General features: G+C 55.3%; 1 protein-coding gene across 6 annotated transcripts in view; it reads right to left on the bottom strand.

Annotated features, from left to right (window-relative positions):
• AGPAT3 (1-acylglycerol-3-phosphate O-acyltransferase 3) overlaps positions 1–18,626 on the bottom strand; it is a 104,577-nt gene that overhangs the window by 13,360 nt on the left and 72,591 nt on the right. For all 6 annotated transcript variants that reach the window (XM_033226861.1, XM_033227271.1, XM_033227107.1 and 3 more), the window contains 5 exons: positions 15,622–15,847; positions 7,151–7,320; positions 5,803–5,964; positions 4,272–4,425; positions 2,647–2,749 (listed from right to left, as the gene is read on the bottom strand). In XM_033226861.1, the coding sequence (XP_033082752.1) occupies positions 2,647–2,749; positions 4,272–4,425; positions 5,803–5,964; positions 7,151–7,320; positions 15,622–15,799 (767 nt within the window). In that variant the 5' untranslated portion in view covers positions 15,800–15,847. The remainder of the gene's footprint in view (positions 1–2,646; positions 2,750–4,271; positions 4,426–5,802; positions 5,965–7,150; positions 7,321–15,621; positions 15,848–18,626) is intronic.

Genomic DNA, 18,626 nt, shown 5'->3' with positions numbered 1-18,626 from the left:
CACACCATGTGCACATCACATATACCACATACATAATACACACCACACATACACATCCCACATGAACACACACACGCATACCCCACATATGGGTTTTATTGTATCTCTGTTACATACATTATGAAATATATAAACATAAGAATTAAAAATAAAAAGTAAAGATAAATAAAAATTCTACTTTTTTCTGCACCCCAGGGTGTCACCCTGAGCATCTGCCTCCTGGAGCTGACTCAAGCCACTTGAAGGCCCTCAGCCCAGAGGCCAGCCCTGGGGACAGAAGAGCCCTGCAGCCATCCTGCATACACTGGCCCTGCTTCCCTGTGGTCCCGGGCATCACCACCCATGCAGGAGGAAGGAGGACTAGCCCTGTGCGGCGCAGAGCCTGGCGCTATGATGGCATGGCCACAGGGGCGCACGGGGGCCACAGGGGTGCGCGAGGACACTGCTGCTCCTCCCACAGCGAACCGGTCAGTGACCTGAATAGCTGAAGCTTTAGAAGTTCAAAGCGAGTGTGTGTTAAAATATGATTGGGCAAAATAAAGGCAGCGGCAGGGAGGATGGCGGATGAGGAATCTCTCCGTGGGGAGCTGCGTGGCACCCGAGGTGGAGGCGCTGTGTGGCTTGGCAGGCGGCCCGGCTCCTCCACGGCCAGGGCTGACCTTGGGCAGCTACTCTGACCGCCCAGCCTTGGGCCACCACTAAGGATGAGCGCGAGATGTGCCTCAAGGGCTCCTCTCGTGAAGACGACTGAGGCCAGCTGTGGCCAGGATCCGGCACAAGGCCACCGGCTGCTATCATCCCACCTCATGTCCTGTCCCAGCCTGCCATCGGGACCGTCCAGGGCCCCGGTCAGTCACCGCAGTCTCCACGGTCCACAGTGGCTCAGAGCTCCCTCCCAGGAGTTTTAGGCACATAAGGGAGGGAACTCTCCGCTCGTGGTCCCACTCACCCCCGGTCAGGAGAACAGCGCCTCCGCCTCTAATCAGCCAGTCCTTGAACTTCAGAAGGGAGTGTTACCTGGCTTGTGTTTATGTTCACAAACCCTTCCTGGAAACCTCCTAGAGTGTGGCCAGAAGAACTGGCTGGTGGTGTGTTTTGCCTTGTCTAATTTGTACGTGCTCAGGTTCTCGCAATTAGAATGTAGAGGGCCTGTAACCACCACGGGCAGGCTAGGCTGACCAGGACACACACCCAGTAGGTTGTGGTTGGACTGCAAATATGGAAACGCATATAGTGACAGCTCTGTGCAGCTTTACAGTGCAAGGAGGGCCTTGCCTTTCTGCATACACTTGAATGAAACCAGAGACTGACGAGCTCAACAAGGGCCATCCAGCGCAGTTTCTTTGTGCCTCAAAAGTCTGCCTGAAATGATGATTTATGCTGGAATTAAGGTCACAACCTCAACCTGTGCTTTAAGTCAATAGGATTTCTGGGTGGATTTTCTTCTCTATGTAAGCCAGAGAAGCTTGGAGAGTCCAAGGGCAGCAATGGCTCAGTGGCGGCACCCACAGCCCTGACTGTGTGGTGAAAGGCGCTGCCCTGAGGAAAGCTGCTACTACCCTGCAGAGCAAGCCCCAGGCTCCTCCCGGGGTCTGGACACACCACTCCCGTTTTATTTCACTGGGACAGGACTGGCGCCCCATAGCACGGAAGCCCCAGCTCTCAAGATGGGGTTTAAAAAAGGCTCTTTGGCCCAACATGGTGGCTCACGCCTATAATCCCAGCACTTTGGGAGGCCGAGGTGGGCAGACCACCTGAGGTCAGGAGTTCGAGTCCAGCCTGGACAATATGGTAAAACCCCGTCTCTACTAAAAAAATATGAAATTAGCCAGGCGTGGTGGCGGGCACCTGTAATCCCAGCTACTCAGGAGGCTGAGGCAGGAGAATCGCTTGAACCGGGGAGGCGGAGGTTGCAGTGAGTCAAGATTGAGCCACTGCACTCTAGCCTGGGTGACAGAGTGAAACTCCGTCTCCAAAAAAAAAAAAAATTCAAACAGGTTCTTCCTCTCCCTTCACCACTGTCTCCTTCAGACACTATGGTCCCTCGTGTGCTGGGGCTGCCATCGCCAGGGCCAGCAGAAAGCCACTCCCATCACCAGTGCTGCTTCAGGCCAGAGGCTCTGCAGGGAGTCCCGTCCTACCCACGAAGAGACCTGCCTGGGTTTCACCCCTAGGTGAGAAGTCAGCACCATATGCCCCCCAGGTCGTGTGACTGTGGGCCCCAGGAGACTTAGGGAGCCCAGTGGGGTTTGAGATCAGGCCTGGGAAGGGACAGAGCATCTTACAGAGGGAACTGCAGGGGGTTCCCAAGAAGGCAGAAGGAGAGGATGGAGGTGGCCCCCAATGCCAGGTCCACGATGTCCCCAAAGGAACGAAATACACCGTGGGTAATGGTGAGTCTCCCCACGCATCCCCCGTGTCTCTGTGTCCTCTCTGTGGCCTGCATCCCGAGCCCCAGACGAGTCCTGCAGGGCCTCTCCTGTGTCTGTTTAGTGGGGCAGGGCTGCAGACGCGCCTTCCGTGTAAGTTCCACCCCGTGGGACTGTGGGACATGGGGCCTGGATCCAGCCACCCTCCCGGCCTCTGCCCAGTGCAAACTCAGGAAGGTATGGGGGGTGGCGCAAGAGTCACAGGGTTTGGCCTCACCTGACGCACATGTCCGCCTCGTACTTCTTCCCGTAGAGGATCCCCAGCAGAGACGGGTTCTTGTTTCCTCTGAAGTTCAGGGTTACGTCATAGACAGCTGCGACTGTGGGAGGAGACGGGAGGGTGGGTGACCCAGCCCAGGCGGCTGCATGGTCACTGCCAGAGGGAAATGCAGGTTCCACCTGGGACCCAGCCCATCCTGGAGAGAACATGCGAGGGGCCTGGCCCCGTCCTTGGGAGAACACACCGGGGCCTCTTCTCCGAGTTTTCTTCCCCCTCTTTTTGCCTCGTTCTCCTCTGCTGGGGAGGGCGCTTAGTGGCTGACGTTTCCCACGGGTACTGACGCTGTGAGCGGGACCCTGCTGTCTGCCACGGGTACTGACGCTGTGAGCGGGACCCTGCTGTCTGCCACGGGTACTGACGCTGTGAGCGGGACCCTGCTGTCTGGACCCTGCTGTCTGGCCCCTGCTGTCTGGACCCTGCTGTCTGGCCCCTGCTGTCTGGACCCTGCTGTCTGGACCCTGCTGTCTGGACCTTGCTATCTGGCCTCTGCTGTCTAACCCCTGCTGTCTGGACTCTGCTGTCTGACCCCTGCTGTCTGGCCCCTGCTGTCTGGCCCCTGCTGTCTGGCCTCTGCTGTCTGGACCCTGCTGTCTGGACCCTGCTGTCTGGCCCCTGCTGTCTGGCCTCTGCTGTCTGGACCCTGCTGTCTGGCCTCTGCTGTCTGGACCCTGCTGTCTGGCCCCTGCTGTCTGGCCCCTGCTGTCTGCCCCTGCTGTCTGGCCCCTGCTGTCTGACCCCTGCTGTCTGGCCTCTGCTGTCTGGACTCTGCTGTCTGACCCCTGCTGTCTGGCCCCTGCTGTCTGGCCCCTGCTGTCTGGACTCTGCTGTCTGACCCCTGCTGTCTGGCCTCTGCTGTCTGGACCCTGCTGTCTGGCCCCTGCTGTCTGGCCTCTGCTGTCTGGACCCTGCTGTCTGGCCCCTGCTGTCTGGCCTCTGCTGTCTGGACCCTGCTGTCTGGACCCTGCTGTCTGGCCTCTGCTGTCTGGACCCTGCTGTCTGACCCCTGCTGTCTGGCCTCTGCTGTCTGGACCCTGCTGTCTGGACCCTGCTGTCTGGCCCCTGCTGTCTAACCCCTGCTGTCTGGCCTCTGCTGTCTGGACCCTGCTGTCTGACCCCTGCTGTCTGGCCTCTGCTGTCTGGACCCTGCTGTCTGGACCCTGCTGTCTGGCCCCTGCTGTCTAACCCCTGCTGTCTGGCCTCTGCTGTCTGGACCCTGCTGTCTGACCCCTGCTGTCTGGCTGTTTTCTGTTCTTTGTCCCTTTCTTCTATTTCGACTCCTTTTGGATTAATAGGATATAATAATGATTATTTCCCCTTCATAAGGTTTAACATTATGTATTTTTTATTATTTTAATTGTTTCTCATGAATCAGCACTTTATCACCTCAAAACCTCACGCGGGAACCTTGTGGCGCCAACCCCCTCACTTGATTCCTTTCTCCCTTTCGCTCTCCTGTGTTTCACATGGAATGCACTATTCTTTTTTTTATTTTTATTTTTTTAAGAAATCACTATTTTCCGTGAGCACAGCAGTGGCCCCGGCTCGGGCAGTCTGGGGCCTACCTGTCCCCCGGAGGCACTTGACCGCGGTGGTGAAGCCCTTGGTCCGCGGCAGCAGGTGGTACTTGAGGACGGGAAGCCCCTTAGCAGCTGCCACCTCCATGCTGACGCGGTGCTTGGTCTCTGTGAAGCGCGTCCCCTCGCAGTACAGGAGAAACTAGGATCGACACGGAGACAGAGGGTCACTCTACAGAACAGCTGGGGCAGGCGCATGTGCAGGCCACACCTGCCTCTCTGACAGGTAGCAAAGGTTGTAGCTGAATTTGTGGAAATCTTGCTTTAGCGAGCAGCATGGGTTAGGACTGAAAGGTTCTTTTATTCTAGGGCCAGAGTCTGCACTCCAATCACACACGTTCACTCATGCAGGAGAGATCTCCAGAAAGAACTTTCCAGAAAGAAGTGAGACATGAAGGTGTGTCGGGGCAGCAGCCTCTGATCAGTGTGAAAACCGAGAGGGTTTCACCCACTTGCCACAGCGTGAGTTAGAAATGTTAACAGCAGGCCAGGCATGGTGGCTCAAGCCTATAATCCCAGCACTTTGGGAGGCCAAGGCAGGTGGATCATGAGGTCAGGCGTTCGAGACCAGCCTGGCCAACATGGTGAAACCCCATCTCTCCTAAAATACAAAAATTAGCTGGTCGTGGTGGTGTGCGCCTGTAATCCCATGGGGATTGAGAGGGAGGCTGAAGGAGGAGAACTGCTGGAACCTGTGAGGCAGAGGTTGCGGTGAGCTGAGAGCATGCCACTGCACTCTAGCCTGGGCAACAGAGTAAGACTCCATCTCCAAATAAAAAAAAAAAGAAATGCTAACAGCAGGCTGGCAAGGTGGCTCACGCCTATAATCCCAGCACTTTGGGAGGTCGAGGTGGGTGGATCACCTGAGGTCAGGAGTTTGAGACCAGCCTGGCCAACACTGTGAAACCCCATCTCTAGTAAAAATACAAAAAAAATTAGCCAGGTGTGGTGGTGTGCACCTGCAATCTCAGCTATTTGGGAAGCTGAGACAGGAGAATCGCTTAAACCTGGGAGGTGGAGGTTGCAGTGACCCGAGATTGCGCCACAGAATTCCAACCTGGGTGACAGAGCAAGACTCCATTTTAAAACAAAACAAACCAAAAAACCAAAAAAAAACAAAACAAACAAACAAACAAAAAACCCAGAAATGCTAAGAGCACAGGCAGCCCATTTTCCAATACAGACCAGGAAGAAGGGACAGAAAACGGGATGGGGACGCACACTGAGCAGGGCAGGCACAGCCGGGGCTCGCTGGGGGCACCCTGCCCTGCCCCTCCCCCGCCAGGTCCCCTTAGGATGGCCTGGTCAGAGGTGGGATTGTGGCGAACAGCAGGGAGGTGGCCCAAGAGAAGCCTCCACGCCTGCAGCTCGGATGGGGAGCTCTGGCACCATGTAAACAGTGCCCCGTGTGCAGAGGCTCTCCTGGGGTTTCCCAGCCTGGGACGGGGGCAGTGGCGCGTCAGGAGTGGGCGTGGCCACCTCCTGGCACGCAGGGTGTCAGGCCGCTCCGCTTACTCACCCACATGTACTCAGGGTAGTCGGACAGGCGCCTCAGCCCTTCGATGACTGTGTCCCGGTCCTCCTCCCACTTCCGCTTGCAGAACACGATCTCCAGAAAGTACCACGTCCAGCCGATGAGGGGCACGTAGAGCAGCTCCTTCTTAGCGAGGACCTTGGAGCTCTGGAGGGAGGAGAAGGAGGGGCACCTGGCACTTCAGCATCAGACAGAGGCCAGGGGCTTGGCCAGGCTCCCGGCGCACCCAGCTCCTGCGTGGTGTTGCTCTGGGAGTCACGGCTTTGGGGCTCAGGGGGTCTCTTGTGAATGAGGACTTGGCTTCTGAGAGTGAGGGGGCCGCCCCAGAAATGAGGAAACTGAGGCTCAGGCTTGGCTGGGAGGGCCCTCAGGGAGGGTGGGTGAGCCGGATGCAGAGGGTACCAGGCTTCCTGGAGGTGGCCTGGGGGTGCTGCCTCACACAGGGGCTTTGACTGGAACGAAATTCCTCTGCCAGCATCGGGGAGTAGTTTAGGTTTCATCCGAGGCAGCTTAGCTAATGGAAGTGGTTCTGCGGGGATGCAGGTGGGGTCATCTCAAAGGCGAAGGCCATGATGAGAAAGGAGGGCACAGCTCGGGGACAGCTGAGGCCCCGCGGGCCAGGGCCCCCCAAGCAGCCAGGCACCACTGCCCAGCTCAAAGAGACGCCCCAGGAGGAACACCCAGGGACTCGGACCCCGGGGGCCTCTCCAGCACCTCCCCAGGGATTCCTCTGCTCCTCCAGCCCTTTCCCTCGGAACCCCAAGGCTCCCCCAGCTCCTCTGCTGGGACCCCCACTGCTCCACCCAGTACCTCCCCCGCAGGGCCCTCCTGCTCACCCCTGGCACCCCCCTACTCCCCTAGCTCCTCCCTGGGACCCCTGCCACTCTCAGCAACTCCCCTGAGACCCCCATGGCTCACCCTAGCCTCTCCCTGGGACCTCCCCCGCTCACCCCCAGCCCTCCCCAGGACCCGCTACCCCGCTCACCCCCAGCCCTCCTGGGTCCCCTCTGCTCACCCCCAGCCCTCCCCAGGACCCTCGCTCACCCCCAGCCCTCCCCAGGACCCCTGCTCGCCCCCAGCCCTCCCTGGGACCCCCCGTCACTCAACCTTAGCCCTACCCTGGGACCACCCCACCCCGCTCAGCCCCAGCCCTCCCCGGGTCCCCGCTCACCCCCAGCCCTCCCCAGGACCCCCCTCGCTCACCCTTAGCCCTACCCCGGGACCACCCCACCCCACTCAGCCCCAGCCCTCCCGGGACCCCCCTTGCTCACCCCCAGCCTTCCAGGGACCCCTCCCCCGGCTCACCCCCAGCCCTCCCCGGGTCCCCGCTCACCCCCAGCACTCCGAAGCGCTCACACATGGTCCACCCACAGAGGAAGTCGATCTCGAAGTTGTGGTTGAGGATGATGACCGCGTGCTCCTTCCCGAAGCGCTCTACCGTGGCCTGGTCCGTGAACAGCGTGCACTCCGTGCAGGACCACCACTCCAGCAGCATGACCAGCTCTGTGGACAGAGGGAAGGCGTCGGCACCGGTGGGACCCCTCCTCCTGGGATGGTCAGGGAGCGCCCGCAGGAGACACCTACACTATTTTCATCCAGAGCAGAAGTCTCCGCTCAACATGAGTTTTGATGACTTACACTGAGTATGTTTTATGAAATTACAACGACCTTCTCTAAGCAACTGTTGGGAGGAGACAGACAGAAGGTAGCAGCAGAAAGGGGGAGAATTGCCACTCTGCACGGAGACACTGATCTTTACGCCTAATTACGATGCTCACGTGCACCTTGGTGTGGCCGAGTACTGCACAGCCACACCCCCGAGAGGCGCAGGAAGATGAAAAATGTTGCTAGATGATTAGGAAGCAGAATACAACCACTCATGTCCGCAGAACAGACAGTGGGAGAGAATGCAAAGCGCTGAGCGGAATGGAATTATAGATGATCGAGTAATAGGAATTACACTTTCTCCTAAAACTTGCTTTGGGGTTACACTGGTTTTCCATATTCTAAAAAAGGTCATATGAGGTCTAGCCCACCCCCAGGAAGGCTGACTGGGAGTGCTCTACGAGGCTTACTGCTGGGCAGGTGGCCAGAGGCCTGCAGGGCCCCCAGAGACAGCAGGGCGCACCTGACCCCATGGGTGCTGGCATGTGAAGGGTGCCAGTCCCTGCTTTGAGTGCTTGTCCCCCGCCCACCCAGGGGGTCTTGGAGCCTCCTCCCTCGGTCCCTTCCCCTGGCTCGGGCCCCGTGGGCTGAAGACGCACTTCCCAGGAGTGTGGGGTGGGGGGGGCCGTGGCTGGGAACTCTGTTTGCCGGCAGGAGACCTGCGTGCCTGTGAGGGCTCTGGGGACGCTGGGAACATGGCATTGTCTGTCTCCTCATGGGGACTCTGGGACGCCCTCATTCCCCTTCAGGAGAACATCAGGGCTGAAGAGTTCCATGGTGAGAACCACACATCTTTGTCACACGCAGGCCTCAGAGGGAGTGAGTCCCGTTCAGAGGGCCGTGCAGGGAAGGACAAGAGGGAGGCCAAGCAGGTGGGCGTGTTGCCGGGCGCCGGAGTCTCGTGCCCCCCAGCCAGTCGTCCGGGAAGGACGGCCTCACAGAACCAGGACGCGGCTTCCGGGTCAGGACGGCCGCAGGCTTCTTGCGCTGGACACCAGCCCAGCTCTGAAGTGTGGGCTCTCTGCGAGGCCATCGTCCTGGGCTTCTTTTATACCAGTTGTTTATAAAGGACACTAGAGACCAATTCCAAAGACATCCTGTACGGGTGAACAAGGGGCCGCTACCCGAGATCACACAGCTCAGCCCAGGATGGCCAGAGACGCCTGCAGACAGCGTGCAGGCGCAGGGAAGTGTCTTCCCCGCGGTCACGACGCTGTGTGCACATGCAGGCACGCAGAAAGGACGCAGAAAGGAGAGAGGGAACTCAGGGTTTGTGGGGGCACCAAGGTGCCCCAATTCCTTTAAAAGAGAAAGGTCGCCTGTGGGCAGAGGCAGTGGGCGGGAGGAAGTCCTGCGTGTGGGGAGAATACCTGCTAACCAAGCCCCACTGCAGGCCTGGCCTGGCAGGGGCGCCCCCACCACTGGCTCGCCCCTGGCAAGTGCCCGAGACCTCTGCCTTTAGGGTCAAGCCCGGCGAGGGCTGGAGAGGAGGAATGAACTGAACGAGAGCCCACACAGCCAGCCAGACACAGGCACACTCCCCATGAGTGGACAAGCTGTGCTGTCTGGAGAATGGTCCCATCCAAAGGTCACCTGTGGCAAGCCCAGGGGCAGGTTGCCCTTTTCCTTTGCCGTTAGCATGCGAGGGCAGCCTTCAGCAGATCTCAGGACCCCTCGGCCGACACTGGCTAACAGCAGACAGCTGTCAGAGTGGGCATCTGTAAACTGTCTTGCAGGGTGGGCGGCTCCTGGGCCCGACGTGAAATTCCTTTTATCATTTCCTTCACTCAAATATATGCTTCCCTAAAGCACAGTGAGTAAGCCAGCCGTAGCCCATTTTTCAACCACTGATTTTAAAACATCTAAAATTCTGGCCAGGTGCAGTGGCTCAAACCTGTAATCCCAGCACTTTGGGAGGCCAAGACAGGAGGATCACTCGAGGCCAGGAATTTAAGACCAGCTGCGGCAGCACGGCAAAAGCCCATCTCTACTTACAAATACAAAAATTAGCTGGATGTGGTGGCAGGCACCTGTAATCCCAGCTACTCGGGGGACTGGGGCATGAGAATCACCTGAACCTCAGAAGATGGAGGTTGCAGTGAGCCAGGATGGTATCACTGCACTCCAGCCAGAGCAACAGACTCTGTCTCAAAACAACAACAACAACAACAACAAACAGACAACAAACAAACAAACAAAAAACCTAAAATTCACCCAAGAATATTTATCACGCACTGCTGTGCACCTGCTGTGCGTGTTGATTTAGGCTTTATAATACAGCTCAAAGGCAGGTGGTTTTGTCTGTGCTCTGCAGATAAGAAAGTTGAGGTTTAGAGACTGAAGCCCTGACCAAGGTCCACAGGGAGAGAGGAGCCTGGGCCAGGCTGTTTAAACGGCTCCAAACCTGCACCCTTCGCCACAGCACCTATAGCTCTGCAGGTCAGATGACAGCAGAGACACACTGGCAGTGAGTTCAAAATGGGCAGCAAGAAGGTACCCGGCATTAAAGAACAAGAATAGGAATGAAGAAAATAAAACAGTGGTTCAGGGTCATTAAAAAACACTGTGGCTGGTGTGGTGGCTCATGCCTGTAATCCCAACAGCCCAGCAGGCTGAGGCAGGAGGATCACAGGAGCCTAGGAGGTCGAGACCAGGCTGGGCAACCTGGCAAAACCCCGTCTCTACAAAAAATACAAAATTAGCCGGGCATGGTGGTGCACACCTGTGGTCTCAGCTACTCAGGAGACTGAGGTGGGAGGACCGCTTGAGCCCAGGAGGCGGAGGTTGCAGTGAGCCAAGATCACACCACTGCACGCCAGCCTGAGCAACAGAGCAAGACCCTGTCTCAAAAACAAACATCAACAAAGTCACTGTGATGTCTGCTCTCACCATACGCCACTGAACTGGAAAAAGCTTCCACATAGCTCTGACTGGAGAAGGGCTCCCACAAACGTATTCATGGAAATAAATCTAAGTGGAGAAAATCCCAAATCCAACAAGTCATAGAGGGAATTCACACACCCACGCAAGCCCAGCAGACGGAGAGGCCGATGATGATGATGATGATGATGATGATGATTTTTTTTTGAGACGGAATCTCGCTGTCGCCCAGGCTGGAGTGCAGTGGCCGGATCTCAGCTCACTGCAAGCTCCGCCTCCCGGGTTTTACGCCATTCTCCTGCCTCAGCCTCCCAAGTAGCTGGGACTACAGGCGCCCGCCACCTCGCCCGGCTAGTTTTTTGTATTTTTAGTAGAGACGGGGTTTCACCGTGTTAGCCAGGATGGTCTCGATCTCCTGACCTCGTGATCCACCCGTCTCGGCCTCCCAAAGTGCTGGGACTACAGGCTTGAGCCACCGCGCCCGGCCGTTTTTTGTATTTTTTAGTAGAGACGGGGTTTCACCGTGTTAGCCAGGATGGTCTCAATCTCCTGACCTCGTGATCCACCCGTCTCGGCCTCCCAAAGTACTGGAATTAGAAGCAGGAGCCACCACACCCAACCAGGCATAGTTTTTATTTTACATAGGGTTTAGATTCATCCACCTCCTAATTTCTTTGGCTACCATTCTTTCTTGAAAATTAAACCCTACTTTTATAATTTTTGTTCTTACTGAAACACATCCTTAAAAAATATTTAAGTGAAGATCTATGGGCAGTAAAAGCTCTTATTTTTTTGGAGTGTACCACTTTTTATTTCATTTGTACTCCTGAATGACACAGAGTGCTAGGTTGGCCATTTTCCAGCACACTGAGGACCTTCCACTGTCTCCCACCACTGCTGCCTGCCGTGAGAAATCTGCTGTCGGCCTCACTGCTGACCACCTAGTGTGGTTCTCCAGCTTTCCTCTCTGGGGATTTGAGGACCTCCTCCTTTTTTTTTTTGAGACAGAGGCTCACTGTCACCCAGGCTGGAGTGCAGTGATGCAATCTTGGCTCACTGCAACCTCCACCATCCATGTTCCAGCGATTCTCCTGCCTCAGCCGCCCAAGTAGCTGTGATTAGACATGTGCCACCAGGCTCAGCTAATTTTTGTATTTTTAGTAGAGACAGGGTTTCACCATGTTGGCCAGGCTGGTCTCAAACTCCTGACCTCAAGTGATCCTCCCGCCTCAGCTTCCCAGAGTGCTGGGATTAGAGGGGTGAGCCACTGTGCCGGGCTCCTCCTTGTCTCTGATGGTCTCTGATGCCCCAGGGCCTGCCTAGGTGTGGATTTCTGGGCATTTGCCCTGCTTGGTGTACATGTGCTCCCTGTATCTGCAGAACTGTACCTTCCTCAGTTCAGGAGGTCCTCAGGCATCCTCTCTTCCTATGCAGCTTCTCCTGTTCTCTCCTTTGGGGGCGGGGGCCAAAGCCCTATTTGATGAAGCTTCTGATTCTGTCCTTGTATATTTTCAGTCCTATTTCACATTTTTCATCTCCTCTGCAGTCAATGGATGATTTCTCCACATTGATGTCTGGTGTACCCATTCTCTCATTAATTGTGTCTCATCTGATACAAAATCCACCCATAAGTTTTTGCTTTAAAATATCTACAGTTTTCATTGATAGCAGTTCTACTTGGTTCTTTTTCAAGTCAGGGTACATTGGGTGGTCTTTGGTCTACATCTGCTCTTGACATTGTCATTCCTGATTATGAATTCCTATTTAATTTTTCTTAATCTGTGGGATTCTTCAGGCCTAAATGAGAGACTTTCCCCAGAGTGTACTTTCGTTTGCCTCTGCTGAAACCCACAGTGTTAACCTAGCTTGTCTCATGCCCTCGCTCAAGAGTCCTGGTTTAGCTTCAGCTCCCTCTGTTACAGCTGCCCAAGGGTTAGGCTCCTCAAAGGCAGTGCTGACGTTCCATTTTCACACACACACCCTGGTTTCTGCTAAAGGGATTTGGTGGAAGGGTGGAGTTAAGAGGTTTTTGTTTCCTTACTGTGAGCCCAGAAATGCATTAAAAAGCCAGTTTCATCCAGGATTTAGCTGTTTTGTAGTATTTTAGCTTCAGAATACTGCTAGAAAGTAAGAGTCTGTAATTTAGTTTTCATTAGTTAATATCTGCCCTTTTTGTATGTACTCATCCAGTTATACTTATGAATAACTCATTTGTATATTTTATATTATAGGATTTCCAATTCTTCCTTCCCAAAAAAAAGCAGCCTTTTATTTAAAAAAAAAACAAAAAAATCAGGAACTGAAGCTATAACACATTTATTTTTATTTTTACTTTTATTATTTCTTTTTTTCAGACGGGATCTCGCTCCATTGCCCAGGCTGGAGTGCAGTGGCGCGACCTCGGCTCACTGCAAGCTCCTCCCACTGGGTTCACGCCATTCTCCTGCCTCAGCCTCCCGAGTAGCTGGGACCACAGGCACCTGCTACCATGCCCGGCTAGTTTTTTGTATTTTTTTTTTTTTTTTTTTGAGACGGAGTCTCGCTCTGCCGCCCAGGCTGGAGTGCAGTGGCCGGATCTCAGCTCACTGCAAGCTCCGCCTCCTGAGTTTACGCCATTCTCCTGCCTCAGCCTCCCAAGCAGCTGGGACTACAGGCGCCCGCCATGTCGCCCGGCTAGTTTTTTGTATTTTTTAGTAGAGACGGGGTTTCATCATGTTAGCCAGGATGGTCTCGATCTCCTGACCTCGTGATCCACCCGTCTCGGCCTCCCAAAGTGCTGGGATTACAGGCTTGAGCCACCGCGCCCGGCCGTTTTTTGTATTTTTAGTAGAGACGGGGTTTCACTGTGTTAGCCAGGATGGCCTTGATCTCCTGAACTCGTGATCCACCCACCTCGGCCTCCCAAAGTGCTGGGATTACAGGCTTGAGCCACTGCGCCCAGCTGGTATAATACATGTAAGACAAGCTGGTCTAAGGGCTGGGTCACTAGTCTTTCTGCAGACAGTGGAATGTCCCAGGCATAGAAAGTTAGCTGACATAGGCTGGGCATGGTGGCTCATGCCTGTAATCCCAGCACTTTGGGAGGCCGAGGTGGGTGGATCACGAGGTCAGGAGATTGAGACCATCCTGGCTAACATGGTGAAATCCCATCTCTACTAAAAATACAAAAAAAAATTAGCCAGGCGTGGTGGTAGGTGCCTGTAGTCCCAGCTACTCAGGAGGCTGAGGCAGAAGAATGGCGTGAACCCAGGAGGCAGAGCTTGTAGTGAGCTGAGATCCGGCCACTGCACTTCAGCCTGGGTGACAGAGCGAGACTCCGTCTCAAAAAAAAAAAAAAGCTGACATAAACAGCCTTTTCAGCAGTGCTACTGGCTCCAGAATTGAAAGGAGATCATGGAGACAAGGTTACAGGCCCACCATTTCCCATATGAGACAAAGTGTATATGCGCTGTCTCCCATAGAAACATAGTATATCTGGGACCCAGGGTTTCCCATATGAGACAAAGTATTTACAGCTGGGCTCACCCTGTCCCATATGAAACAAAGTATATAGGCACTCATGCAAAAACATAGAAACAGCATGAGAGTGTGAAATAAACCCCTCCTTTCCCCAGTCCCTGGATATCAGCACCACACAGTTTTCTCGGGCATCCTTCTGAGATTTTTTTTTTTTTTTTTTTTTTTTTAAGACAGAGTCCTGCTCTGTTGCTCAGGCTGGTGTGATCTCGGCTCACTGCAACCTCCACTTCCCAGGTTCAAGCAGTCCTCCTGCCTCAGCCTCTCGAGTAGCTGGGATGACAGGCGTGCGCCACCATGCTCAGCTAATTTTTAAAAAGTAATTAATTAATTAACTATTATTATTATTTTTGAGACAGAGTCTTGCTCTGTCGCCCAGGCTGTAGTGCAGTGGCATGATCTCGGCTCACTGCAAGCTTCGCTTCCCAGGTTCGTGCCACTCTTCTGCCTCAGCCTCCCGAGTAGCTGGGACTACAGGCACCCACCACCACGCCCAAATTATTATTTTTTTATTTTTAGTACAGACGGGGTTTCACTATGTTAGCCAGGATGGTCTCGAGCTCCTGACCTTGTGATCCACCCGTCTCAGCCTCCCAAAGTGCTGGGATTAATTTTTTGTATTTTTAGTAGAGACGAGGTTTCACCATGTTGCCCAGGCTGGTCTCGAACTCCTGACCTCAGGTGATCCACCTGCCTCGGCCTCTCAAAGTGCTGGGATTACAGGCATGAGCCACCACGCCTGGCCCCTTCTGGGATTTTTCTACACATGTACACACCACACACACAGTGTCCTTTCTTAAGAAACAAAATGAATCATCGCATACTATGGACTTTGTTGTATACTTCCTTTTTCACTTAAAACTGGACAACATGTAAGATGAAGGCTCTCCATGATGGCCGCAGAGAGTCCCTGTATGGGTGCAGCATAGTCAGTCTCCAGTGACAGGTGCTTAGGTTGCTGCTAGTTTTGTACTAATATAAAAATAATAATGAGGATACCTGTGATAAAATGAGAACACCTGTCCAGGTGCACACTTTTGCACATGTCTCTGTAGGTTGCATGTTACTCTGTGGAATTGCTGAGTTGAAGATTGCAACCACTTAAACTGTTGACAGCTACTGCCAAACCACCCTCCAGAGATATGGCTGTTCACATCCCCACCACACCTGGCGCGAGCAGTTACCCATCCACGGTGGGTGTTGTCACCAAGCCTCTGAGTCTCTGTCCACGTGACAGGTGAAGACTGGTTTCTCTATGTATAAACACACAACACACCCACAGAAGCACATACGGACAGACACACAGCTACACGTGTTTGACGTGCAGGGAGGTAGGATGCCTTTTCTTTCAGGGATGCATGCTGAAATACACTTCAGCATGCTCTGGTGTTGGTGCAGTGTGAGCAGGACACACGAGGCGCCGTGTAGGGAGCTGTTGGAGCTTGGTAACAGGTGAACAGGACTCAACTCTCTCTTTACTTTTGTTTGTTTAAAGATCCCCATATGCTCTGGTAAACCGTGGGAAGCTGCCATTGCTGTGGGTCAGAATGGTCAGACCGGCACATGGCACAGCTCAAGCTAAGGAAAAGAGGTGGCCTTCCCACAGCCTGCCAGCCAGATGGCCTCAGCGCCTCCCGTACAGCCCTCACTTGCGGCCTGAGAGCCCACGGCTGCCCCGTCCATGGTCCCACGCCACCCCCACGGAAGCCCCAGGTGGCGGGGACTGGCCCAACAGACACTCACGGCTCCAGAGTGAGTAGGCGAGGCGGCAGTTGAGGCGGCGGTAGAGCTGCTTGCTGACCGGCCAGAGCGCCAGCGTGCACAGCTGGACGAAGTTGATGACCAGACCGCTCACCACGAAGACGAAGCCGACCAGCAGGTGCAGCACGAACTGGGTCTTCAGGAAGGCCAGCAGGCCCATGGCGCTGCTCAGGAGCGGGTGCACGGCCCCTCACTGAGGACAGCCGTCCTGCAAAGACAGGGACAGGGACAGTGTCAGGGTGGCTACGCCTACACCCTCACAGGAACACCAGGGTACTGCTCACTGCACACCCTTCACACGCCTCACGGTCATACACACATGCTGCACAGCACACCGCAAACCCCACACACCACACAACACAGCACACCGCAAACCACACACACACCACACAACACAGAGCACCACAAACCACACACACACCACACACCACAGCGCACCGCAAACCACACACATGCCACACACCACAGCGCACCAGAAACCCCACACACACCACAGCGCACCACAAACCCCACACACTCCACATACCACAGTGCACTGCAAACCACACACACACCACACACCACAGCGCACCACAAACCACACACACACACCAAACACCACAGCGCACTAGAAATCCCACACACGCCACACACCACAGTGCACCACAAACCCCACAGACACCACACACCACAGCGCACCGCAAACCACACACACACCACACACCACACTGCAAACCCCACACACAACACACACTGCAAACCCCACACACCACACTGCAAACCACACACACACCACACACCACAGCGCACCGCAAACCACACACACACCACACACCACACTGCAAAACCCACACACAACACACACACCTCAAACCCCACACACCACACCGCAAACCACACACCCACTGCAAACCACACATACACTACACACCACAGCGCACCACAAACCACACACACCGCACTGCAAACCCCACACACCACACCGCAAACCACACACACGCCACACACCACAGCGCACCGCAAACCACACACACACACCACACACCACAGCACACCCAAACCCCACACACACCACATACCACAGTGCACTGCAAACCATACACACCACACCACAAACCACACATGCCACACACAACAGCACACCGTAAACCCCACACACCACACATATCACAAACCCCATATACCACACACACCACAAACCCCACACACGCCACACAACACAGTGCACCACAAACCCCACACACACCACACCACAGCGCACTGCAAACCACACACACGCCACACACACCACAAACCCCACACACGCCACACACCGCAAACATGCCACACACACCACACACACACTATATATACCACACCACACCATAAACCACATACACACCACATACACCACAAACCACACACTACAAACACAGCACACTGCAAACCACACACATGCCACACACATGCTACACTGCAAACCACACACACGACACACACACACATTGTACCACACACCACACACTGCAACACATCCCCCCACCCCATGCACACTCATATGCACCACAGTCTCACACAACACGCACCACAGGCATAAACATGCCACACTCACACACACACACTCTTCCATGCAAACCAGAAAGAAAAACGGAAAGACTAGAAGAAATACACCCAAATATTGAGAGTGATTAACTCAAGGTGAAGGCACCACAATTTTTATTTGATTTAGTATCTCATTTAAAAGATCCAAACTGCACAATAAATCTCTGCAAACAGAGCCGGGAGGCCTCAGGAACCCCTCGGTGTAGGGATCCATGCTTTTCACTCCCACGCTCGTGTGCGTATTTTAAGCTTGAAAGATTTCTGTTCTGGTTTCCCGCAGGCAAGGAGCGACTCCCCAGGGGCTCCACCGGCTCCCCCTTTCCTTCTACGCACAGCTCGCAGTTTCAGCGGGGAAGCTGGCAGCCCCCACTCTCAGCAGCACTGCTACTGAGCGGCCCGTGACCCCTGCGTGGAAGAGGAAACCTGCGGCCCCCGGGGGGAGGGGGAAACCGGCGGCTCCCGCGTGGAGGGGGAAATTCGAGACCCCTGCGTGGAGGGGGAAACCGGCGATCCCTGCCTGGAGGGGGAAACCCGCGGCCCCCGCGTGGAGGGGGAAACCCGAGACCCCCGCGTGGAGGTGGAAGCCCTGGCAGTCAGGCTGGCGGTGCTGCCAGCCCCTGACTTGGCCCTCTGGAAGGGCACCGAGTGCACTCCCATGGCGGGCACAGGCGCAGGCTCTGGAGTGGCACCAGCTGGCCCTCCACATTCCCAGGGCGGCCCCTGTTCCACGCCACCGGCTGCCCCCACTGCGGCCATTCTTACACCCAGAGCAAGGCTCTCCATGGACGCCCACCCCAACCGCCCGGGAAACCCACTGTCCTGACTCCACGGAGCGCCCTCCATGCAGGCCCCCGGCCTCCGCCTGTCGGGGATTTACGGGCGCTGCCTGAAGGGCACTCAGGGGCCACCGATGCCAGTGTCGCTCCCACCACCCTTGGACGTTCTCAATCTGGAGCATCAAAAGTCACCTCTCCCGGACACTGGGCCCTTGGCTCTCCAGATACCGTGGGGACAAGAGCTCTGGTCATGGTTTAGAAATGGGCCCGAAACGCTTCCGCCCCTCCCCACAAAAGGTGGAGGGGGTCCTCCTTCCCTTTCTGACTGTGGCCGGGACTTGGTCACTGCATCTGATGAACAGCCTTGCAGAAATGTGCTATGTGATTGTCAAGGCTGGGTCACAGAAAGGGCAGCTTCTGCCTGGCTCTGCTCCCAGGATGGCCACAGCACAAGGGTGTGTGAGCGGCAGGTCCTGCCCGCGTGGAAGGGGCTGACCTCATGCCCCTGAGGGGGCTGCCCGGGAGGCAGGCCCTCTGGCCCTGGTCAAACCTTCAGATGAGCCCAGCCCTGGCATCAGCTCACCTGCAACCCCAGGGCACTCAGCTAAGTCGCTTCTGAACTGCTGACTCCACACACTGTGGGGTCAAGTT

Source organism: Trachypithecus francoisi, unplaced genomic scaffold (assembly GCF_009764315.1).
Source record: "Trachypithecus francoisi isolate TF-2019V2 unplaced genomic scaffold, Tfra_2.0 Contig00090, whole genome shotgun sequence".
Classification (NCBI taxonomy): Eukaryota; Metazoa; Chordata; class Mammalia; order Primates; family Cercopithecidae; genus Trachypithecus; species Trachypithecus francoisi.
Note: the sequence above shows the minus strand (reverse complement) of the source record. Positions and strands in the feature narration are given on the sequence as shown.